The sequence below is a fragment of the Akebia trifoliata genome, chromosome 3, assembly GCF_017979445.1.
Source record: "Akebia trifoliata isolate Shusen 1 chromosome 3, ASM1797944v1, whole genome shotgun sequence".
NCBI classification, from domain to species: domain Eukaryota; kingdom Viridiplantae; phylum Streptophyta; class Magnoliopsida; order Ranunculales; family Lardizabalaceae; genus Akebia; species Akebia trifoliata.
The window spans coordinates 56,382,641-56,407,381 of NC_141377.1; the positions used below are offsets into that span (position 1 = coordinate 56,382,641).

The window sequence follows — 24,741 nt, forward strand, 5'->3', positions numbered from 1 at the left end:
AGAAAAATAGGAGAAAGGGCAACTGCAAAAGGCATTACTGTACAACTTTTTATGTTATATGGCCTACCTCGATCAGCTAGAATTTAAGAAATAAAGATTTTACTATCTGGTATTTTTTTTTTTTTTTCAGGAGTTCCGGGGCGAGGGCATTTAGGTTATTTTTTGCTGATCTGTCGAAAGACCGAGGTCAAGAGTATGTGATCAGTTAGAAAATATAGGGGAAATCTTAAATACTCACATAATCTGAGGGTGTACGCATAAATCTCCCTTTAATTGCTTGACCCTATAAATGCTTTTTTAATTTCCCATTGTTGGGGATTTAGATTTGAGAGCCGTCTCGCAGGATCCGAACTCGTCTTATCAGGTATGGATTTTTAAAATTCTATTCTTGATTTTGAACCCTCTGTGACAGATCGTTTGATCCGTTTTTGAGTTTGATTTTTTAGTTTTCTGAAGTTTCGAGAGGATGATTTTAGTGAGTCCTGAATGTTAGGATCTAATCCTTCTTAAAAAAAGTTAGAAAAATTAGGGTTTGAACGCAAAATCTGTATAAATGATGATGTTTTTTATGGTAAAAGCAAAGGGTTGTTATGGGTATGAAGGGATTGGTGGAAATCAAGGATCAACAGTGGATTCTCTTAATATAAAATTTTCTCAGAAATGCTCAATACCAAACCCGATAAATTTCAATCCTTCTGCAAGGTAGCTATTTGAGATAATTCCTGAATGAAACTTGGTTTCATGGAGTGCCATGATAGGTGGGTATGATTGGTTCATCTAGTATTCACTTTTTCCGGATATTTTTCTTTAAATGAATAATTTTTCTTATTCAGATATCCAAACACTTGTGCTGTATTCATGGATCCGGATTTCTTCACTAATAGAATGATAAAAGTATTCTGTATAGATTTATTTCAAAAGTCATTAAAGAATCCCATTTTGTGTGCTGCCAACAGCACGAATTCATTATACAGGAAGAAATCCATACGGAAAACTCTTCAGGACTACCTCCTGTCTGTCATATTGATCTTTCCATAGTTCTATTTGTATTTGTGTGTGTGTGTGTGTGTGTGGTTAATCCCTACACTGCGTATCATCATTAAGCTTTTCTTCTGGAATTGAATTGATCTCATTTATCTTCAACATTTTCTAACTTCATCCATGATACAGGTCCCAGAAAAGAAGTCAGTTGTAAATGGGGGCCTTCCGAGCTTTCTTGAACAGTCCTGTGGGTCCCAAAACAACTCATTTTTGGGGCCCTGTTGCCAACTGGGGCTTTGTTGTTGCCGTATGTTTCGTTACTTTTTCTTGATCATTAACATATACTATTTTCTTGACATTAATATAGAGCCTGTTTGGATACACATAAAAAAGTTATTTTTTTTTTTTAACTTTTGAAAACCCCTGAAATGATATCATAAAATTTGGTAGATGTGACCTGACCAAGTCATAAAATTGTAACTGATGGCTTCTACAGGGATTAGTGGACATGCAGAAACCCCCGGAAATGATATCTGGCAACATGACAGCAGGTTAAATTAAATTTTAAATTTCCATGAATCTGGCCTATTTCTGAATTTCACCTCTAAGATTGGTGTTGCAGCAATGTGTGTTTATTCGGGTTTGTTCATGCGGTTCGCATGGATGGTACAGCCACGCAACTATCTGCTTCTAGCATGCCATGTCTCAAATGAGACAGTTCAGCTGTATCAGCTCTCACGTTGGGCAAAAGGCCAAGGGTAAGGAACTAAGAATGTGTTAGATGTATAATTACGTTCCTTTCATTCTTAACTTTGATCAGCTTTGGCATTCTATTCTCGTACAATAAAAAATAAGGGAGTTTTTCACTCCAACTTTTTTCATAACACACCAAATGAGGATATAGGCACCCTAGAAGGAGGAAGGTTCTGAAAATAATAATAATAATCATAATAATAACAATAAAAGAAGAAGAAAGGAGTATATGCAGCAATCTAGCCAACCTTCAATTTCTTCCTCAATCACTCTCTCATTCTCATCCAGTTCTTTTATACATCGAAGAGCTTTTTCACCTAGGACTTAAAATGGGTTGGATTCTTGCAGGATCTGAGTATACCCAAATCTAGATCCGAGTTTTATATTTGGATCTGGATTTGTTTCCGAATCCGACTTGGATCCTATTAAGTAAAACCATATCCAAATCATTTTGTTTCCACTAAATCTGGATCATACCCTACTGAATTGGATAATCCCGGACCATTCAACATTTTTTTTGTTATATTTCTTTTCTGGTTGCTATACTATTCAATTTTACAATTATAATTTTTTTATTTTATGAGGAGTTACTATTACCACACCAACTTTTACTAACGCCACACCAATCATGTGCAATTCTCTGGTGAATTATTGATGAATTGGTGAGGCATTAGTAAAAGTTGGTGTGGCAATATCAGCTATCTATAAGAATTCATGTTATATTAATGTAGCAGAAAAATATATATTTTGAAAAACATAAAAATATAATTTTCAAAGCAATATATCATTCGGATCTATAGGGACGGATCCATATGACCAATATTTTTACTGGTGCTTATGTTAGTCGATAGTCTTTCCAATCGATGGACGCCTTTTTACAATGGGCTTTAGCCAAAAGTTTTCATAGATTGGATGATCTGTCGTTGACCTATACTTTTGGAGACAAACCAGAATCAAGATGTGTAGAGCCCTTCAAAAATTATCTGAACCATCCTTCCAATTACTGCTGTTTCAGATTTCATCGATACATATAAAACCATGCTTAAAACACAAAATTATGGTTGGAACAAGAGATTCAATGCTTGCCCACTTCTTCATGGCAGGTACTTGGAGCAGAAGAAAGAGAAAGCTAAACCAGAGTGACATGTAGATGATGTTTTCTTCTACTTTAGCTCAAACATCTGCAAACAAAGAACATTATTGTTTTCTTTGATGTGAACTGTTATCCGGATTTGCTTTCTTAGTTGAACTATCTTTGCTTTGCAGATATACAGGACAGATTCATTTTGCAATAATCATGATTTATCTGTTCTCTCTTGTAAATAGGGAAAAATAAAATAGGAAATTAGGACACATTTGGAAAAATGAAGTTGATCCAGATGATTTGATTTGGTCTTATTCAATGAATGCAGATTTATATCCCCAATTAGAAGCAATGTACAAGGAGAAGATTATGAAAGTTCCAGAGGAAGATCAAAATATAACATGCTAGTGTGAACACTTGAGAATTAATAGAAATCTTTGATTTCGATAGGTTTTTAGAGTTTTTGGTAGTGATCTCACAGAGTAGTCCTCGTGGTTGCACACCTTGACCCTATAGAAATTTACCAACATATAATTGAAGGGCACTAAGGCTAACCAAAGAGAGAGCAAATCCTTGTCGCTAATTTTATAGTTGAGCCAGCTTTTACGGGACTAATTTTTTGTTAGAATAAACTGGAGGATTAAATTTGTTCCGTCGTTCCAATGTGCACTAGAGGCTGGCTCATTATATTTATAATTTATTTTATCCGAAGACTCCAAATTTTATGAATCTTTCAAGGAATCTGATCAAAATGATCAGCTCAACGGATTTATCTTTGAATATGGTAACATTTTTACTTTTAGTTGTGCCGGAGCGAACTCAAGCTGGAACCTCATGTTGCACTTCCTAACGGGAAAGTGGATTGGAATCATAGATACTTATGACTTATCTCGATGAAAAGCATCTATGGTTCCCATACACTTTCACTTCAAGAAGTGCGATATGAGACTCCAGCCTCTGAGGTCACTTCAGCATTATTCTTTTACTTTTCATCCACCGAACTTCAAACATTCAAATCTCAAGAACAAAGATAGGATTTTTAAGGAGGTTGAAGAGAATCATTTAAAATTTTCTTGATTTTTCATGGAACTTTCACAAATTCATCTTTCTGCCGGTTGTTCACTTACAGTGTCACTTATGGGGTTTACGTATATTTATATTTTTATGGTGCCATAATAGCTTGACTATTTATTATTTCTCCCTCTCTCTCCAATTTCCTGATACAGCGTCTTGTTGAAGGAGATCAAATAGGAGTCTTTTGCTCCAAATTTAAGTCCTCTGTATCTATGACTGTAATTCATCCACATTTCTCATTATCTTTTCAATCACTAAATTAAAGTTGCATTTTTTTTTTTTTTTCGAATGATAATCACCAATTGTGTTCTGTTGTGTTGTTCTTTACAAACCTCTTCATTGATGTCTCTTTTTTGTTACTTTTTTCATGTATCCATAGATTGATTGTTTGGATGCACTGATATTTGTCTTCGATTGGCAAAAGAGGGGAATTAAAGTAATTACCCTAAATTAGTGGCAGGATCATGTATATGGCTGAAGCTTACTTTATTTTAGGTATTAATGGTGCCGAAAGTTAAACCCATCTCTCTTTGCGATCTACAGCCCACTCTTTCACTCTAGTACCCTTTTCCCAGGTTGCCCCTTACATTAAGACCCTGGTGCCCACTTTGTGGAGGTTTCCACTTTGGTACCCTTCTTTTTGTGATCCCGATAGGAGCACAAGTAGCCTTTTCCCAAGTTTGAATCTGATACATCATGCTGACTCTGATATCAAATGAAACCAGCACACCAAAAATGCCTAGGTGTTAGATTGTGCTGAAAGTTAAGCCCATCTCTCTTTGAGATCATTACAGAAAACATTCAAAAATTGTGTGAATTTAGTATGATAATCATTCAAAGAAGGTTTTCCAACTGAACAGGCCAGTCATTCATGTACTTCATATGATACAAAAATCCAGAAGATTCGTATTTGTCGCGAACCACCCATTCTCACAAAATATAGCTGTAAATCATATTCAAACTCGATAGAAGACTATTTGTTGTCTAAGGAAAATGGGGTATAAAACCATACCAAGAGGGTCCGATCAATTTCAAGAATTAAACATGAGATCATTAACTTGGTCAATCCCAATATCTGATATGGGCTCAATGGGTTGTTCATCACATTCCATTGAAGTCGGAAAGCTTGAATGCTCTCTACTGTATTCATCTGCAGAACAAAACAACGCTAAATAAAATTAAAGAAGAAAACAATTACGATGAAACCTGGGGTATCCTTGAGAAAAAAAAAAAGATTTCTCATTTTACGTACCCATGCCACACAAATTGATCTCCTAGGACAAAAGTCAGCAACGCAAGCATCCAAATAGGGGGTTCAGGGAAAATAAACAAAAATCATTTGGTGTAAATGATGCAGGACGATGAGTTCCGCATTAGTAAACCTTGCAATTTCCTTCATAACCAGGGAAGGTTTCCTAGTTTTAACCATCACATGATACCCCCATTTTTCCTATGGCTATGATTAGAACTAAGAATCTTGAACCCTCAAATTAACAAATTATGACCATAAATGAAATCTTTCCAAAAGCTATTCTTCAATTGGAACAAAAACAAGCAGAAGGTTTACCAAAGATTGTGCTCAAGGAAGTAGGAGGAGGGGTAGCCATGAAGTTCAAACCGAGGTAAAATCCCATTGCTAAAGCTATTGTAACCATAGCATAAGTCGGAGCTGCCAATGCCCAATACCTGAAATGGGAAATATCAATCCTACAGTTTAGTCAAGCACAAGGATTGACAAAATAATACCAACAAGGGTAACTCTTGGGCCAAAAATCAACTATTGGCATGAATATAATTAATTGATTATGTTACTAGGATTGAAGATCCAAGAAGTTGTTAATAGGATAAAGTACAAAGATACCTCTCCCCATATACCCACTATATACTCTTGAATTCTTCTTTTATGTATCATAGCAGACACTCTTTGAGTGAGGAAGGAATTATGTTTATATCAGAATAACTAATAAATATTTTTTTTTGATAAGTAAAAATGTTTCTTTTAAAACGAACAATAAATATTACTAAGGGAAAGATCTCCCAATTAAAGTGAGGGAACACTTGAGCTTTTGTTGATTTGTGTGCTTTGACCAAGGGGATATGGACCCTTATAAGGTCCAAAACTATATTTATTGATCATCACTCGACTGCAGAGATATTTTCCAACAATGAAGTATTCTATTTAGTTTATAAAAGACAGTGATTCAACAAGGAAAGTATAACAGCATATCATTGCTCAAATAATATAAGAAAGAATGAACAAGAAAACCAAGCTCATCGACCTGCTTGGATAGTAAGTGATTCCTATAGAATGTAGCCAAGGCTCAGGAATGTATGCCCATATCAAGAACATAACTGCATACAGAGAATAGTGCAAAATTTATCAATTCCCAAAAGAAACAGAGATATCAGAACTATAACATGAGAGTTAAAACATGGTTCATCAGATGCCAATTTTAACAGATAATTAAACAATCCTGATTGATGCATAGAAAGGCCATATATACAACACAGGATCAAGGACACAACTTATATATCTGTGCTAGAAACCAGCCTAACAAGATTTTTAACAAGCAATCACATTTTTCTCTGATCATCAATGTCGTCATATATGCCTTACCCCAAAATCTGGACTTAGTAACATGAATCCTATTTCACCATTCAGCTGTGTATAGAAAATTCCTGTTTTTTTTTTCATTTTTACTTTGTTTTACTCTCTTTCATACAGGTGGAGTTATTCAGTAAAGCAACTTTATTAACAAATAAAAAAGATACAAACAACATATAATTTTGATAAGAGTGAACGAGTAAAATAAACAAACAAGCTATCACATACATTAACAATTAAAAACAAAATTACAGAATGAGACTCCACCAATTTTATGTATATTTCCACATATAATGATCAGAAATGTTCCCAAACATTTAAAATTTTCTTAAATTATATTAAGAAGATGCAAAAGGCTGCTTAAGCACTAACTAATCCATAAGGTATACATGTATCTATTCAAATGTATAGAAGAAATAATAGAGAATTTTCAGGCCGAAACTGAGCAATTCGCACAGTCCAACATAACAACAGGGACTTCGTTAGCAGAAGGAAACAAATAGAACTAACATGCACTCAAATCTACGCAAGTGGTAATGTAATCAAGTGATATAGGTTCTATTTCTGGAATGTAACATATAAATTAAGGTCTTTTTTTTTTGCTTCACAGCATGTAGTTTTCTGAATGAAGTTATGTGCAAAATAACAGTTGAAATAACAGTTGTAATCAAGTGATATATGTACAAGGTCATATATTGAGATCAATCAAAGGAAATCTTAAGAACGTAGAGTAGACCTGTGGCAACAACAGTTGAAATCGACCCTACAAAGCCATAAACTTCTGAAGGTTTCGGGCCGTGTTCTTCAGATACAGCAAATCCAGAAACCTTTTCATCTGGATCCGAAAAGGACACAGTCGCCCTCTCCTTTGATAGACTGAGGATTCTTCTCGGACTGTTGAGAGAAGAAGGGTCTGTCATTGCTTGTTTTCTTTTCACAACTCTCGCTCACACAAAGTGTATGATAGTGGAAACCCAATCACAATTGCCTGCACAGTAACCATTGCAGAGTTATAAAATGGACAAACCAAAGGCACATGTTAGTGGCATACATCATCATTACCATTCACAACGCCTATCCCATCTACTTGGGGTGGAAATGTGAATTCTTTTTCGCATTCAATTCTATATAGAGAAGTATCTTCTAGACTTCTACTAAGGCATGGGCTCATGGTGATATGGAATTCTTCAAGAACGTTGAGTTCCCCTTAAAAGTAAAAATAAATGGAATGTATATTTACGGTGCATGTAGGCTAGTGCTGACAACGGATATCTATCCAATCCGATATAGATATATCTGAATTCGAATCCGAAAAAAATTACCAATATCCGAATCCGAAGAATATTCAGAATGGAATTCCGAATTCGAATCCGATTGGCCTTTTAGATATCCGATTTGGATTACACCTCCTGATTTCTTTTCTTAAACCAATGGAAACGACTTCAAAATCCCTCATCTTCAACCTAAAACAAAATCCTTTTTTTTCAAACCCATTTATCTATAATCCATGTTATAAATAAATAAATAAAACCTTTTTTTCCCTTAAAATCATTCATCTTCAACCTCTGTTTAAAGTAGAAAACTCAAGGGTTTTTGGCTTGAGATTGAAGATGTGAGAACCTGAGAATCAAGGGGGTTTTGGCTTGAGGTTGAAGATGTGTGTGAGAGAGAGAAAGAGTTGCAGACTAAAAGAAAGACGTACAAATCGAGAAGCTTCTCCATGTAATTCTTGTCTGCCAGGAACTTCAAACATTGTCTAAGGTATTGACATTCACTATTAGTTATTCACTTTCGTCGGAGCAGATTGTTGTCGGATGCTCACCTATTTCATAACCCTAAGGAAGATAAAGACAGAGACTCCTAATGAGAAAATAAGTCTCTGGAATATTGGAGAAGGAAAAAAATGTGGTTTATATGTATTAATTTTATCTAACAAATTGGATATACCGATGTCTGAATTCATATCCAAAATGTTATTGAATATTAAAAAAAATCCGAATTCAAGCCCGATATACAATTTTTCGGATTTCGTCTATCCATTGACAGGCCTAATGTAAGCTTAGGGTGCATGTGATTATAAAGAAAACAACTTCTCAAAAAAAGAAACTTGAGAAAATGGTCTTTGACAAAATGGATTACCTTAAAAAAGTTGTTAGTGTTTGCTTGCACCTAGGAAAATGGCAAAAAAGAGCCGGTGTTCAGTCTTAGGGATGGGTGTAACTGTGAGAGAACAACATTAGGATTTTCCCATCCTGACCACAAAATTATTTTCTTGGGGGATTGGGGAGAAAATTATTTTCCCACCAAGACTAGAGAATTTTCCTAGCAAAAAAGTGATCTTCCTGCAAAAATGCTTGTAAGGAAAACCATTTTCTCTCCAATTTTCTTGTGCAGACATATAGACCCCTAGTAAAATAATCAGCAATCCACACCATAGAACAATGTGATCACAGTAAAAAAAGATAAAGGTGTTCTTTTAGATTGACAGAGTTACAATTGAAAATCTTAACATATGCTAAAAGCGTTAAAAAGAGCGGATGGATATCAATCTCTGCTACATATAACAAAAATGGAGCCTTTGTAAAATTGACCATTTTGTAGAAGTGCCCCTATACCATCCTCTACATAACATCAACCCATGCAACAAAGAAATAATTATCTTTGTATAAGTATACCCTTCTTGGGTAAAGAACTCAAAGATAAGAAACTCTCTAAACATTGAATGGGTAAAGAAGCTTGGTTTCCTAAACTCACAGACCACAATCCTTCTCTAGAACTATGGGCATTCCTCAAATGTGAAATAAATCTAAACAGTTCAAGTGTTAGTGCAACTTCTTGGATTGGGTGACAACAAAAACTATTGAGTTATTTTCAAAACTATGATAGCTTTCATAGAAAAATAAAAAAATATTAATATTTATAAATTTAAAAAGAAAATCTCTTGGACATAGCTTCTGTAGATGCAAAGAAGAAGCCTGCATTGTTCATCCAGCCAGGTTAATAAATTTACCCTTTTTCAGCTACTGAGAACATAGAGCAAACAAAATAAAGAAATAAATGCTCTAAGAAGCATTTTTACAAACACGTGGTGAGCAAAATTTGTAATATATACTCGCAACCCCTGAACAAACGCGAATTTTGAGCCAGAGAGAGAGAATTTGCATATACCTTGAAGAGTAGGGAAACGCGAGCCCAATTCAATCTCTTGCTTAAAATAATTGATTTTTTTCCCGAAAATCGGTTATGGAAGGAAAATTAATTAATTAATTAAATTAAACCTCGTCTTCAAGTTCAATCCGTCTCTTTTTTACTTTAAAAATAAAAATATCTTATCTTACTTTTCAGCTTTCATTGTCGAAGAAGAGAAGATCTAATGTTGGAAGTCTTGAATATGATGGGATCATCTTCCAGAGTTTGTGGAGGAGAAAATTAAGGATGCGAAGTTACGCTCGGCTCACGCATGCACTCCATAAGGGTAACTTAGATATTCACAAGTATGGAAGGGTATGGAGAGAAACTTTAAAAATAAGAGGGACGATACGTAATCTATTTATTGTTATTTTTAGAGTCTTGATAACAGGACTCCACAGGTGGCATACTCAATCGACTCACTGATATGGATAAGTTTGGAAACCCTACATCTTTTCACCTCGGGATACACGTTTTTATGGGGTGGTGCAATCGTGTAGCCCAAGGCGGAAAGATCTACGATTCCAATTTACTCAAGAACGTGACAAGTGGACATTGTGGGATCTCTAAAACGTGGGTCTCCAAAATCGCACTCCCATAACAGCCACAACTTCCAACAACTTGGGATTTCTTTAAATGGTAATTTAATTGATTAAAATGCCCTCATCTTCAACTTCTATAAAATTAAAATAAACTCCTCATTTTTATTCTCGAATCTGATTTTTTTTCCCTCCCAAAAATAATCATTTATTAGCTCAGTAAGTTGAAATAATCATTTATTAGCTCAGTAAGTTGAAAGAGATGAGAAAATGGGTATTTTTGGTATTTATACAGTTGTCTTAAGGTGAGAGGGGGCATTTAGAAGATTTAAAAAAAAAAAAAAGGGTTACTATTAGGAGATTTAGAAAGAAGTCGGTCAAAACTCGAACATGGGGGTGCGTAGTCATATAAGTTAATTCCAATAATAATGTAATTTAGCTTTTTTGTAGTATTGGGAGATCTGGAGTGGATCGACCCAATTATCTAGATAACCAAAATTTGTAAAATTAGGTAACTCATGCTTCAATCAAGGATTAATGGACTCGAATACGTGGGCATCCAATCCTCAGTTGACATATTATACGATCCGGAATTTGAAGATTGCTCAAATAGAATCTGAAATAAGTTTAAAAAACCCTTCTCACACTCAGAGCAATGATACATCTTGAATGCTAATGTATAAGACATTATGATTTTTCATGAAATATTATGCGTCGAGTTACGACATCCAATCAATCAAAGAATGAGACATGATTTGTTTTGACCGATTTGATCATTCACAAGTATTTATTATCGTAAAATATGTTTTGATTCAATATTTCATCTACTTCACTAAATTATATTTACTATTTAAGAGTTTCTTGGATAAAAGGTTGTGGGAATCCAACATGTAATTTGTAACAAAAATATACTCTCCGGAAATGACTTTAAGAGTCTAGGTGTATAGTCGATAATTTGAGCAATGAACAGTAAAAAAATGGTTTATTCTTTGAATCGTACTAGAATGACCTCAAGCTGGAACGTCATATTGCACTTCTTGACGTGAAAGTGGATAGGAACCATAGATGCTTTTTCACTCGTATCTCAATGAAAATCATTTATAGTTCCCATACACCTTCACGTCAAGAAGTGCAATATGAAGTTAAAACCTGAGGTCACTTCAACATTATTTTTATTCTTTCTCTTTCTCTTAGGTTCATGATTCATTTTGATGTATTCCACTAAATTGCAATTATTAGGATAAATACCAAGGCATGGACGATTGTTCAGATTTTTTGTACAACCTAAATTATTAATATATAATTTTCAAAAGATGAGGAGTAAAAAGGGTACATATTACTTGACAATGAGTTTAATTGGACATTTGGACCAGATGGGAATATGGAATTCCAAGTTGATTTGGTAATTCAATCTTTCTAGAGTTTTAAATCGAGTCTACCTTTATTTATATATATATATATATATATATATATATATATATATATATATATATATATATATATATATATATATATATATCTTGTCAACTAAGATATTGCATCTTGGTTGTTGAATCAGAAATTTATATTATAATAATGCTGAAGTGATCTCTTACCTCATTTTGCACTTTTCTGACGTGAAAGTGTGTAGAAATAATAGACATTTTTCATCGAGTGAAAAGCATCTATGGTTTTGTCCACACCTCCGCATTAGGAAAGTACAAAATGAGGTCAATCCAACATGACTCTTTGTATTATATGTGATCGACAAAGTTTTAGAATTGAAAGTACAAATAATTTGGTTTTAATTTCATGGTTTTCGAACCCTACATTTTCTTCGAAAACAAGTTGACTACATATATTTGTTTAATTTTTTTTCTTTTATAAATTTATATTTGTACTTAAATAGTAATTAGTAAATTTCTATCGCAAGGGTGGATTAGTAGATGCCCAGGTAGAAGATTTTATTATCAAATTGATCACCCACTAAGTATCATCTTATAATAATGTTCAATCGATCAAAATTAAATTGTAATATAATGATTCTTGGCTCTATTCCATTAGTCAAATCTTTTTGTTAGTCCAACATATTTGCCATGTCACAATCCCTAGAACTTTCCTTCTTCGATTTGATTTGGGTTGATTGTTTTTTGTTTCAATAGCAAGACTTGTGATTGTACTCAAATGGTCTAGGCAATAATTCAGATAGAATACTTTATCAAATGGAAAAAATTGCATACATTTATTTTCAAATAAGCTTATACCAACTCCATCCACCCCATACTAAGATGATGTGGCCCTATGTTAATATTTACAAGATGCATGTTTGGGAAGTCAACCACCCCATATCAAGATGATGCTTACGCTACTTAGTATCAGGTCCATCTGACCATATTTTTACAATTTTTCATCGTTGTGGATAAAGTAAGAACGTCTCATATTCAGTAAGCATTGATTCCAAGTTTCCTAAGTTCAAGTCAAGAATATTCTGCTAAGATATTAGGGCGTTATAATTCAAATGTATGTGATTTTTTCTTTCCTCCTACATTTTTATGAAGACTTTGGTCAATAGTGAGAATGATGTGAGTGGTATTTGATTCCAAAATTTCTCAATCTTACATGACTTGCCAAGCAAAAAGAAGGGATAAATGTTCGATCATACAAGTTGGGAAATTAAGAAAAGAAGAATGTAATCAAGCATCTCCTCATCGATGCACATTCCTTGGAATCCAACCATAATATCTTTGGACCCATGATAATCCTAACCATTTAACTTAATTTAGGATAAATTATCATTTTAATTCTCTAAAACATGATCTGATACTTTAGGGTTGTAAATTCCAATTCTAGTACATTGCTCATTTTAATTCTCAAAACTTATTTTTCAACGCATTCATCATTTTTATAATCAACGATCTCGTTAATAAATTATTAAATATCTTGTTGTTAAAAATATCATGTGTATTTGACTTTAAAATTATGTGCAATCTCATTGATAATTTATCAGCGAAATCATCAATTATAAAAGTGATGATCTCAATAGAAAAGATGTTTTAGAAATTAAAGTGAAGTGTTCCAAAACGACAATTTTATCATAAGTTGGACATGTTTATCAAAATTTATATTTAATTTATGAGTAATGATTTTCGAACACCTCACATGACACACTCAAATTATTCTCATAATGTGACATGTGCTAGAATTATAGATTATTTTTCTCGAGATACACAATTACACATATTTATAAACATATGCAGGTCCAGGCATAAAACCTATGGTTCTTGCACATGTTATGTCAGGAGAGTATTTTGAATATGCCACGTAGGTGAGTCGGATTATCATACTTCTTAATTTATAGGGTTAAATTAGTCATTGCCTAATTAGCTTTTTATTATTTTATTTTTTATTTTTTAAAAAGAAATCATTTCCCTTGATGTATAGTTATAATTTTGTTGACAAATGGCCTCGTGGGGAACAGTTCACGTGAGATTCGATCGAATAAGGATACTTGCCGACAAAAACGTTGGGATCGGATTCCAACGCGTTCTTAACGGCATGATTCTTACTGTTAAAGAACGTAACTAGAGGACACGTCACGGGTTGTTAGGTTTCTTACTTGTCCAAATCATAACGACAGTCGATGAAATATGTGGGGTCCAAAGATTCTTACTTTAATTATAATAAACTTTTTTCCTATTTACAATTTATTTTATTTATTAATCTCGACTCACGCGGACAGATTTCCTAGAGTTGAAATTAAGAACCTTCTCAAGAAAGACAAGAGTTTGTAACAGTTGAGGTGGCACTTCAAAAGGAAACATTAGTTTCAAACATGGTTTGAGGCTAGCGATTGAGATAGGAGAATTCTTCGAGAGATTCAAGTTTTGTCCACTAGCACTGCACTGTGTGGCAATAACTCGTTTGCGCTTTCATTTCATTGGAAGCAACTTGTGGACAAGGAACCTTTTTAAGGGGCAAGTTTAATTGTAAGAAAAACAATTTTCTGAAAAATCATTCCAAGAAAAAAAAAATCTATTTTAAAGGAAAATTTGTGAGCCACGTAGGGGCAAAACTAGTAAGGAACTGGTGGGGGTAATTACCCCACAAAACTTTGAGACAGTCCTATATTTCTCAACATGTCCCATTTGTCCCCATTCCCTCACCTCTCTCCCCATTTGCCTCCACACTCTCACCTCCTTTAAATTTTTGTCCCTACAGAATTTTGAGACACTCCTATATTTTTAACTAATTACAAGCCTCATTTGTCCCCACTCCCTCAACTCTTCAATTTTTTGTTAATGATATTGTCTCTTGATTGGGACTTCTCAAATATTAATTGGACATGATTTAAATATCATTTTCTTTAATTTCTAATTAAAAATCTCTTAATTTCTCTTTAAAATCATTCATCTTCATTATACAACTAATCATAGTTTGCCCCCACTACAAGAAAATCCTGACTCCACCTCTGGAGCCACGCATGGGTTTTACGTATTGAACCTATTAGGACCATTCCCACTTAGTGGATTCAATTTGGAAGTGGTTGATGCATTTATGAGGTGTATATTTTCATAAAATAAATGTGAGAAAATTTTCAAGTAATTTTCCTCAAAATTTTATATATACAATTGTGGGAAACAATTTTGCCCAAGAAACAATAGGGAAACTGTTTTGTATCTTCTTTACTTGTTTTTAACAAATTATTTGTCAAAAAAATTAAATATTTTGGTCAAAATCAAACACCAAAAACAAGAACAGAATTTTCAGTCTTAAGGTAAGCCCTCCATGTTTAAATAAAAATGAAAAATTACTTAATAAGCCTTCATTTAAGTTGTTCTTTGTAAATGTCTCATAACTTTTGCAAGGTAATTAAATAACCTAATTCGTAAAGTTTTTTCTTTCTAAATGATGCCTCATGGTTTTAAAACTCGTTTTGACATCTCTTCTCGAACGAGTTTTTCGATACGTTTGAGTCGTCCTATTTAACAATGAGTAAAATAAACCGTGATTTTAAATCTCGTCCGATACATTTGACTTGTTTATCTGTCTTGTTGGTAGATTATACCATGATGTAGTGGATGACTCATCTCAATCTTAGATAAGATTTAAAACCATGGCCTCAACTCTTGTAAATTTATCTGATTTTTTTTTTCAATATTGAGTAGGATACATACGACAATTTGTGATGGAAAATGACAAATGGATAATGAGTTACTTATTATTTCTAAGATTTAAATGTAAATTTTTTAGCTAATCTAATAATTTGTGATAATGAATAACAAATGGAGAACAATATACTCATATCTTAAAAGATTCTGTTGCAACTCTTCATCTGAGTGTCTCTTTTGCTATTAGTATATATGTATTTTAGATTTTTTTGTAGAAATTTATATTAAAAAAAGTATTAAGTGTGAGCTCAACTCTTGAAACGTCCAGTTCCATGCCTTGAAAATATGGAGTACATACACTTTGATATGTGAGTTATCTGGGTTGGTGCCTTTGAAGCATAAAAAAAATGGGTGAATTATCATTTCGTGAGTTGAAAATGAGTTATTTATGATCTTGGCTAATTGTTCATTTTAATTATTAAAATGTGAATGATCACATTTTTCTATAAAAAATTCAGAATGATAATGAATTCGGCAGTTTTAAAGTGGCACTTCGACAAGTTTAAAGTGTCTCTATTTACAATTAGTCATTTTAAGCTTGCGAAACAGTCGTTTTAAAAATCTTCAAATTCGTTATCGTTCACATTTTGATAATTAAAATGAGCAGTGAGCCCGAATCGTAAATTCATCAAAAGTTGATAATTTTTTCGTAAATATTCCTAAAAAAATTGGGTGTATTTAGAAAGAATCCAATAAATAATTTTCCTGTACTGTACGTTTTAGCGTATCGGCTTCCGCTTCGAGCCGAACGAGCGAGTCAAGATCTGACTCGTCAGCCGTTAGGATTACGCAAGCTTTTTCTTTTAGAAAAATAAAAATAATTAAAAAACCATCTATGGGAGATCGGCAGGTAGGATGCCATTTGAACGCCTCCATATATAACTATATAACGCCCTAAAAAACAGTTATTTGTATTTGGTCATTCTCTATAGAGAGTCTCCGTTTCCCTCTCTTTCTCTACGTTTCAAAGCTTCGTCTCTCCAGCTTTTTTGTTGATCAGGTAATGGATTTGACCTTGAAATACGTTTGTTTCGATCTGAGACAGCTTTTTTCTCTTTTTGGGTCTATCTCTGTTAAGATTTCACAGCTTGAGGTGTGTTGGATGGATTTTAATTTTAATTACAACCTTGCATTTCTCTGTTTTTGCAAGTTTTTACGTTGATCTATCCGTTTTGGAGATTAATTTTTAATCAATTTGAATGCTCTCCTTTTGGACTAATCTCTGTTAAGCTTTCACATCTTCAGGTGTTTTGATGAGTTTTATTTCAAATTACAACCTTGCGTTTCTCTATTTTTGCAAGTTTTTACATCGATCCATCCGTTTCGGAGATTAATCTCAATTCAATTTGATGCCTGTGGTTTCTGTTTTTCAGATCTGGTGTGTTTTGAGCTAGTAATGCTGTAGATCAAGTGATTCGAATTTTATTCAGTAAATGTAATTAGATCTAGTGTGATCTACCTCTTTTTTTCTTTAACAGAATTTAGGGATCTGATTGGAACACGTTGATCGGTGAAGATCGGACTCACTGTTTTTAGTTTTATAAATATGAATTTGTAGATTTGATTGAATAGAACTACAATTCCAATCTATCTAATTAGAATATGAACTCCTGTTTGGATCAGCATTTTGTGCCATAAAAAGATATGTTAGAAAGCCTTTTCATACTGCCTTTTTTTGTGGCACAAAAATGATAATTTAAATAGGTTCTTAAAACTATAACTTTTTTTTTCTTTTTCTGAAAGAGAAGCATTTTCGATGGAAACACCTAGATCGGTGAAGATTGGAGTCAATGAATTGATTTGTATTGAATAGAACTATAATTCCTGTTGGTCAAATTAGAATTTAAAGTCCTATTTGGATCAGCATTTGCGCCCTCAAAAGATATCCTGGAAAGTCTTTTCATGCAGAATTTTTAGGGGGCACAAAATTTATAATTTAGACAGGATCTTAAAACTAGAACTTTTTTTCCTGAAAGAGAAGCATTTTCTATTTATTTAATCCATTATAAAATTTATGAAAGGGGACCAGTAGAAAACTTTAAGAGTGATCGATCTGAAGTATTGTATTTTGTTGAAGTTGAATTACTTGTTACAATATTTTCTTTTTCAACAGATTTAATTTATATTAGTATTTTTTATTTTATGCAGAAACATTTTAGTTGGCACTCATGGGCACTGTCATCGATGCTGCAAACATGGTATCTTCTTGAGTTCAAATATTGTTCATTGTTGCATACTCTGAAATCTATATAATAGATATTTGTGAAATACTCTCATTCCTCTTAGAAAATACAGTTGACCAATAAATCTTTGCCTATGTATTTGTTCTGATATGGAGAGCTAGCTTGAACTGGTAACAGTAATCAAGTTCATAACTTTGGCAATGCGCATATATATTGGTGTTATGAAAATTGCGACATGTTTGATGTGCCACCCTTAACACCTTGATATGCCTAAATGTCTGTCTGGACTCATATGTACATAATCAAAATTTTAGTAGAATATTTTACTGTGATATTTGTGTATCGAATCTGTCAGGCACTCAAGTGTTTGTATATTAATCTCTGTACCTAAATGGTGAAGATGAAAGTGGAATATCTATGTCTTTACAATTTATAGTTGATGAACAAGGGTTTACAAGCCAAACTAAGTGACTTAGAGAACTTTTTTCATGCTTTCCTCTTGGTAGTGACTAAAATTCAAACATATTTACATCCATTTTCCTGGAAGGCAGAGAAAAATTTAGAGAGGCCTTCAAGAATTTGATGCTAATGTTTTCTATTGTATCACCAATCAGACTGGATTTGACATGTACAACAACCAGACTAGTGTTCTCATTATCATAAGCATGGTTCAAAGTTACATTTCTTTTCATTTCTCTAGTTACAGTCAAGTCCAGAAAGAAACATTAAATGTTTCAATTTGTCTTGGAGTATTTTGGTCAATATTGTCTCAGGTTTTCTCCTGACTGAAACAGAGACAACATTTTAAACCTTGGTTAGAAGAGATTCTGGTCTTTAAGTTATAAAAAGCTGTTTTTGTTTATCTCGACAAATTATTAAAGAATATCTTCTGTCAACTTATTCTATGCTAGATTTTTGTAATGAAATTTCATGCATGGATCTAATGCTTTGCTATTTACATCTTTCGTCTTATATTCTGAGTGTTTGTTACCGTTTCATAATTGGTAAAATAAGCATAACTAATATCCACCACTAAAGGCATAGTCAAACACCTTAAATTGGTGCAGAATGACAAGGAACTAGTACTGTGCTGGTCATTGAAATCTAGAACATATTTTTGGCCCTTATTGCGATGGTCTTTTCATTCTAAAACCAAGAAAGAGGCTATAGTGCTATACTTCTATTTACCATGAAGAAAATGTAATTCCCATTTCAGTGAGAAATGTAAAAACCAGGTGATCACTTCAATCTATGCAGCCACTTGGACTAGCACCATTTCTATACTAGACTATAATGAATTCATGTTGTTAAAATCCGTGTCTCTTAGTTAAAGGTATAATACCTTTGTAAACATAAGTTTCAAGCAACCGAATTTCCCAAATCTAGGTACAATGAGAACTTCTACTGTGAAAATATGTTGATGGATAGCCCAACAAAATGTAGCTTATGGCTCTACAAGAATAATAAGAATGGTATAAAGGGAAACGTGATGTCACTCTTACTAGGAGCTTTGTCCTTTATCCGATATATTTTGTGTCAGACCTGCATCTTGAATTTTCCATATGTTAAGTGTACTTTTTATTGCAGGATGTTAACGGAAGCTTGTCAAATGAGAAAAAGATCAAAGTTGTTTTCGTTCTTGGTAAGCATTCAAGGGTTTCAAAGTTTAGTTATAATTCACACTGCAACTAATCATATTTAGTTCAGTTGCTGCATGTACAAGTTCCCATATCTTCTCGCAAACCGAGTTTCTGCTGTTACTCAACTTATTATATCAACTTTTTTAGAAACTCTGGTTGTTTTGGTAGATGGCATTCTAATTAACAAAACACCTTCACAGACTTTTGTTTGTTGTTACAGTGGATTAAAAATTTAATGAAAAATAGAGTCTGAATTTCATTTTCTTTGTTGCAATTAGATTCATGAACTCTAGTTTCATCATTTCTTGCTACATCTATGATCTAGCGGAAACTTTTTTGTAGACTCAGTGGAAGTTAGCATATTCCACCCAATACCAGCTGTTGGCTATGGGACTAATGATGCCTTATACTGTCTTGTGGTGTCCCCAACAGCTGATTTCTCTGGTTTTCTCTTTCAGTGTTTTCCATTTGTATGGTTGTCCTCCTGGTCCCTTATGCCAGTTTGTACAATTACAAATCGATCACATGTTCTGGTATCACCGGGGATAGCCGTGCGGTGGTTTTCTATTAACTTACACCGGGTCTATAAATTTTTTTTAAATCAGTGATGTTCATATTGTGAGTGGAGAAAAGTATTATGCTTGTGGTTTGCAACTTGGTGTCATTCAGACATGGGCACAAGCCATAAACTTTAGTTAGAAAAGGTTAGGCCCATAAAAGTGTTAATAGAGAATGAAGTAATAGTTACACATCTATCAAAAGAAAAGTAATAGTTACTCGCACATACAAAACAACAATGGAAAAGAAAGAAGGAATGAAAGCATAATCTATGCTGCTAATCATTACTGTCAAAATTAGAACATAAGTCCTGATTGGATTTGAACTACCTAATTGTTGAAAGTTCCATTTTCTTGTTTAGTTCCTTTATTTTACCAGAACAAAATGTATAGATATAGAATTTTCATTCAAGAAGATTCAAACTACTAGGGTTCAGGAGTCGCCACAATTCATGAGTTTTTTTGGGTGTGAATTGCCACCCAAAACAGAAATTTCTCTTGAAAACATTTTTCTTAAAGAAAGTGACTCCTAAAGGTCAAACCAAAGAGATTTGGGCAAGGGGATTCAGTTGAAGAGTGGGGAAGGTGTCAAGAATCCCACTCTACCCATCAAAATGACGGTTACTTAGGAACTTGGCCATTTTAAAAGATTTTGAAAACTTGAGATGGTATGTAGAGTTGAGACAAAATGTACCAAATATGCACAAGTTAAGTTTCTCAAGGGAAAAGAAATGTAACAGTGATTTAATGATGAGGAAGATCCCAAAAACTATATATTTAGTGCATATGCCTTGATGTTTTTTGTAACTTGGGAGGCTATTTTATTTCCAGTCCTTATTTTTTTCTGTATTCTGCTCCTGAAACCTAGTTTGGTTGATTTCTCTAGCTTCTAGTATGCGGTGTTCATTTTCATGCTTTGATTGATGATGTGCCTTGGTTATTTTATTACCAGGAGGCTATTTATTTCATGTCCTTGTTTTTTGATATTCTGTGCTAGGGACCTATTTCATGTTGATTTTTTGTTGGAGGGGGTCCAGCTTTTCCTGCCTTAATTGATTATTAGAGCTTTTTGATCTGATCCTAGTTGGCATTATATAATTGAACAGGTGGTCCAGGCAGTGGAAAGGGCACCCAATGTGCGAACATTGTTGAACACTTTGGGTTCACCCATCTCAGTGCTGGTGATCTTCTCCGAGCAGAGATTAAATCTGGTTCTGAAAATGGGTACGACGTTAATGCATTACTTTTTTTTAGCTCAAGTTAGAAAGATGGGAAATTAAGTGTATAAATTTTAAATAAGAATGTTTGACCTGTACAAAGTGTAGGACCCCTCACTTGAGGTGTCCAATATTGGATGACTAAGCTGAAACTGATGCAGATAGATAGTGCTAACCATCTGAACCATCAACTTCTTTTCCTTTTCCTTTTCTTTTTTAGTTTCTCCTCTCTAGTTCTTATGCCATGTTTTCTGGACACAACAAAAGCAACACAGCAGAGTTAATATCATCCTATGGTGTCGTTTTATGGCCTAGAAAAACTCTAAGGTGAGAAGACTCCGATGGCAAGTTCCACCACTCTGCCATGCATGGCATACTATTTCCACTGGTTTTCTATTGGTAGGCTGACCTTGTTGTTGTCTTCCTGTGAGAAACCTTAAATTCCTGGTAATAATTTAAGGACTGTGATATTACCATATTGTTATCTCTTGACTACAACCCCAAAACTTCTAATATTATGAGTACACATCATCCTATTATAAATCACACCAGAAGTGAAATATTTTTAATGGTCACTTTACGTTAGACTCTCATGCAAGACTGAAATCAAGGGACCATGTCATCAGTTTGAAAACAAAGGGAGGTATCTCTAAATTTCACCAAAACCGGAAGGGTACCTCTAAACTATCTTTTTAATGTTCCAGTCGCCCCTAATTCAATAAATTTATAACTTTCTAAAATGTTTCTCACCGTTTCTGTATATTTCCTAGGGTTTATCATCGTCTCATTGACCTGATTTCTGATTATTGTTGATGATTGGATTTTTTTAGTGTGGTGTGTGTGGTTGGATGATGATTACCTTTTTTAAGAGGAAGATTTCAGTAAGAACATCTAATGGCCCTCCTGAGTGACCTACCTATCATGTGTAACGGGTAGCTAGGTTGATACCCATCATTTGACTAGCCCCCACCCAAGGATATCACCTATGCAATTGCCTGTAAATGTCTTATTTATTGCTGCAGTACCATGATCCAGAACATGATAAAGGAAGGAAAGATTGTCCCTTCAGAGGTTACAGTTAAGCTTCTCCAACGGGCAATGCAGGAAAGTGATAATGACAAATTCCTTATTGATGGATTCCCCCGTAATGAAGAGAACCGTGCTGCATTTGAGAACGTTGTAAGTCTGCTTTTCTTATTTCGCAATTTACAACTAATTTGGGCTCCAATAGCTCCATATTTCAAAGAATAGAAATGCCTTGATGATGATGATCCTATACTGACATTCATTCATGAGGCTAATTCTCCCAATAGCTCCCATCCCTTGTTTATTGATAATTTTGGTTTATCTGACAGACAGGAATTATACCTGAATTCGTATTATTTTTTGATTGCTCGGAAGAGGAGATGGAAAGGCGCCTTTTGAGTAGGAACCAGGTTAGGAAAATGAAGTCTTGTCTTTACAAGTTTTCAGTTACTTATGCATCTTTTGATAGTTGCTTCTCTTTTTTCCTTATGATTTTTCCTAATTTTGAAATATCCTAATTCAATTTTATTTTATTTCTGGGAATGAAGGGAAGAGAAGATGATAACATTGATACAATACGGAAGCGGTTCAAGGTTTTTGTGGAATCCAGTCTCCCTGTGATAGAGCATTATGGTTCAAAGGGGAAGGTTCACAGGGTAATTTCTTGTATACATTTCCTACCTCACTATGTTCTGTAATGATTTCAGATGCCAACTGGCGTTTTTTTTTCTTGGGCTCAGATTGATGCAGGAAAGCCTATCGAAGAGGTGTTTGAGGCTGTCAAAACTATTTTCTCCCCATCTAATGAAACGGTAAAGCATTTTCTTGTAAGACACTGACTATTAATCAACTCATGAAAAAATTAGGTATTTTCATATGTAGAATATCTACACAATGGTATTTGGTGGACTCATCACTGAGGTAGCTAGTGGGTACCAACATCATGTATTCTGCAATTCATGGTGGTGAGCCCACAGACAAATGAAACCTTGAGATTGTGAGTTCAAGGAGAGTATGTCATCTTTTTGAAATGTATAGCATCTCAGTTTTATTCTGCCACAAAATAAAAATAATAATAAGGAAAAGAAAGAAGAACAAAATCATGAGCTTATCACAAGAAAGCCTTGATTTTATCATCCTCATGGCAAGTTTGTAAGACGACCTTGACTTGACCCACCAATCCATTATGCACCTTTTTTTTTCCAATGGTTATCAATCCATTATATACTTGCCACATTCACAGTTGTGACTTGATGCATTTTTCTTACTATTGATGTTTCAGGCTGCCTAAATTTTTTACAACTTAACACGTGATGCAAGCATAATTCCGAATCAGGTAACACATTCATTGAGAACTTTGAGAATTCATTGTACTTGAGAAGGCATATTTTGCTTTTTATCAAAAGAATTTTAATCTTTTGAAAATACTATTTTATTTTATTTTATTTTACTGATAATTTAAAAAACATTATGGATATATTCGAGGATGGTTTTGTAATTTTTTTTATAAAAAAATGTATTAACTTGGATTTTGGAAAAGATATTTAGAGGGTCCAACTGACTTCCGTCACATTTCAGGGCATTACTATTCTGTTATTATAAAATGTCAGTATCTCACCCTTTTCCCCTTGAAATGTACCAAAATCTTCACATTTTGGTCTGTTATAATTTGTTGATTATTAACGGAGCAAAGAAATTTTGCACGGTTGACTAAAGAACAATTCTCAAGTGACAGTTTTTTTTTTTTATAATCAAAATCTTCAAATTGTTGTGGATAGAGAGCGTGCTCTGTGCATTTAAAAATTATGTAGGAGGCGGGGGGAATTGTTGAAAAAGACTTGAACAAAACATCATAATTTTTTGGAAAACTAATGCATTCTGCGGAGCTGGATGCACATATTTTGGTTCCTTCATCAACTGTTGCTGCTTGTCTTGACAGAAAACAAGATGTTAAGAATTTTGATTTGAATCTTCATTAATTAGCTTTTAAACCCATCGATATGGTTTTTATGTGTATTTTGCAGGTGGTGGTGGGTTACTTATTTTGCAGCATATCTACTTGATCATAGAAAGTTGTAGTTGTTGTGATAAGAAGAGGTGTTTATGCTTTTATATTATTATCATTACATTGTGACTGACTACGCTTAATAAAATTCATAATATTAATATTAATAATAATAATAGTAATCTACAGTTTGAGATGGTACTATACATTTTCTCTTTTTTTACATCAATTCGAACATAGCTTCAAAATACAGCAAAAGCAGCTTTTGTTTTTCTCTTGCTCATTACAAAGTGTGTAGAGATTGTGCTGGAAGTGTTCATAGGTTGTTCCCTCTCACCCACCCACAACACACACACATACCCTTGCATGGATTCGTCATTACCTTAACTACTTTTTAAGAAATAAGTCGGAAATAACCATCCAATCAATGATTGAATAGAGATGAAGTTTGGCATGGAATTATGTGGGTTGTGTAATCTAGTCTGGATTTTGAGTGTTGGAACAATGATCGGACTCGGTCAAGGTTGTGAGATCAAATCCCTTCTCTTCTCCGCAATTATACCCATACCACCAATATGAAAGCATAATAAAAATAGGCAAAAATAACTTCCAACCTCGTCAAAATATTTTCTAGAAACCCTTCATTTTGAATTTCTCAAATTCAATAATCCACCTCTTTTTTTTTGCTCAACTATTCCTAAGTAAATTCACTATTTTTTCCATTAGAAAAAAAATAGAGAA

General features: G+C 33.8%; 3 protein-coding genes across 15 annotated transcripts; 2 read left to right on the plus strand and 1 right to left on the minus strand.

Moving 5' to 3' along the window:
* Positions 1-211: 211 nt before the first annotated feature.
* On the plus strand, positions 212-3,042 carry LOC147408210 (mitochondrial pyruvate carrier 1). 2 transcript variants are annotated; one of them, XM_086437107.1, is made up of 5 exons: positions 213-364; positions 1,171-1,288; positions 1,478-1,532; positions 1,604-1,739; positions 2,838-3,042. In XM_086437107.1, exons 2-5 carry the CDS (start codon positions 1,196-1,198, stop codon positions 2,875-2,877), a joined length of 324 nt encoding a protein of 107 aa, XP_086293233.1. In that variant the 5' UTR covers positions 213-364; positions 1,171-1,195; the 3' UTR covers positions 2,878-3,042. The 2 variants fall into 2 exon arrangements, with proteins under 2 accessions (XP_086293235.1, XP_086293233.1); XM_086437109.1 differs by lacking the exon at positions 2,838-3,042 and having other exon boundaries at positions 212-364; positions 1,604-1,743.
* Positions 3,043-4,640: 1,598 nt separating this feature from the next.
* On the minus strand, positions 4,641-10,020 carry LOC147408211 (Phosphatidylinositol N-acetylglucosaminyltransferase, GPI19/PIG-P subunit). 10 transcript variants are annotated; one of them, XM_086437100.1, is made up of 7 exons: positions 9,836-10,019; positions 8,637-8,666; positions 8,200-8,332; positions 7,234-7,485; positions 6,172-6,244; positions 5,460-5,578; positions 4,645-5,042 (listed from the first exon to the last, which is right to left on the minus strand). In XM_086437100.1, exons 4-7 carry the CDS (start codon positions 7,415-7,417, stop codon positions 4,924-4,926), a joined length of 495 nt encoding a protein of 164 aa, XP_086293226.1. In that variant the 5' UTR covers positions 7,418-7,485; positions 8,200-8,332; positions 8,637-8,666; positions 9,836-10,019; the 3' UTR covers positions 4,645-4,923. The 10 variants fall into 10 exon arrangements, with proteins under 10 accessions (XP_086293232.1, XP_086293231.1, XP_086293230.1 ...); XM_086437101.1 differs by lacking the exon at positions 9,836-10,019 and adding an exon at positions 9,666-9,829; XM_086437099.1 differs by lacking the exon at positions 8,637-8,666.
* A 6,196-nt stretch (positions 10,021-16,216) lies between these two features.
* Positions 16,217-24,206, plus strand: LOC147408212 (UMP-CMP kinase 3-like). Of its 3 annotated transcripts, XM_086437111.1 has the most exons (11): positions 16,228-16,372; positions 16,746-16,807; positions 17,521-17,570; positions 19,143-19,197; positions 20,859-20,976; positions 21,992-22,148; positions 22,325-22,405; positions 22,544-22,651; positions 22,736-22,806; positions 23,271-23,331; positions 24,020-24,206. In XM_086437111.1, exons 3-10 carry the CDS (start codon positions 17,541-17,543, stop codon positions 23,284-23,286), a joined length of 636 nt encoding a protein of 211 aa, XP_086293237.1. In that variant the 5' UTR covers positions 16,228-16,372; positions 16,746-16,807; positions 17,521-17,540; the 3' UTR covers positions 23,287-23,331; positions 24,020-24,206. The 3 variants fall into 3 exon arrangements, with proteins under 3 accessions (XP_086293238.1, XP_086293236.1, XP_086293237.1); XM_086437112.1 differs by lacking the exon at positions 16,746-16,807 and having other exon boundaries at positions 16,217-16,372; positions 22,736-22,807; positions 23,278-23,331; XM_086437110.1 differs by lacking the exon at positions 16,746-16,807 and having other exon boundaries at positions 16,217-16,372.
* Positions 24,207-24,741: the final 535 nt, after the last annotated feature.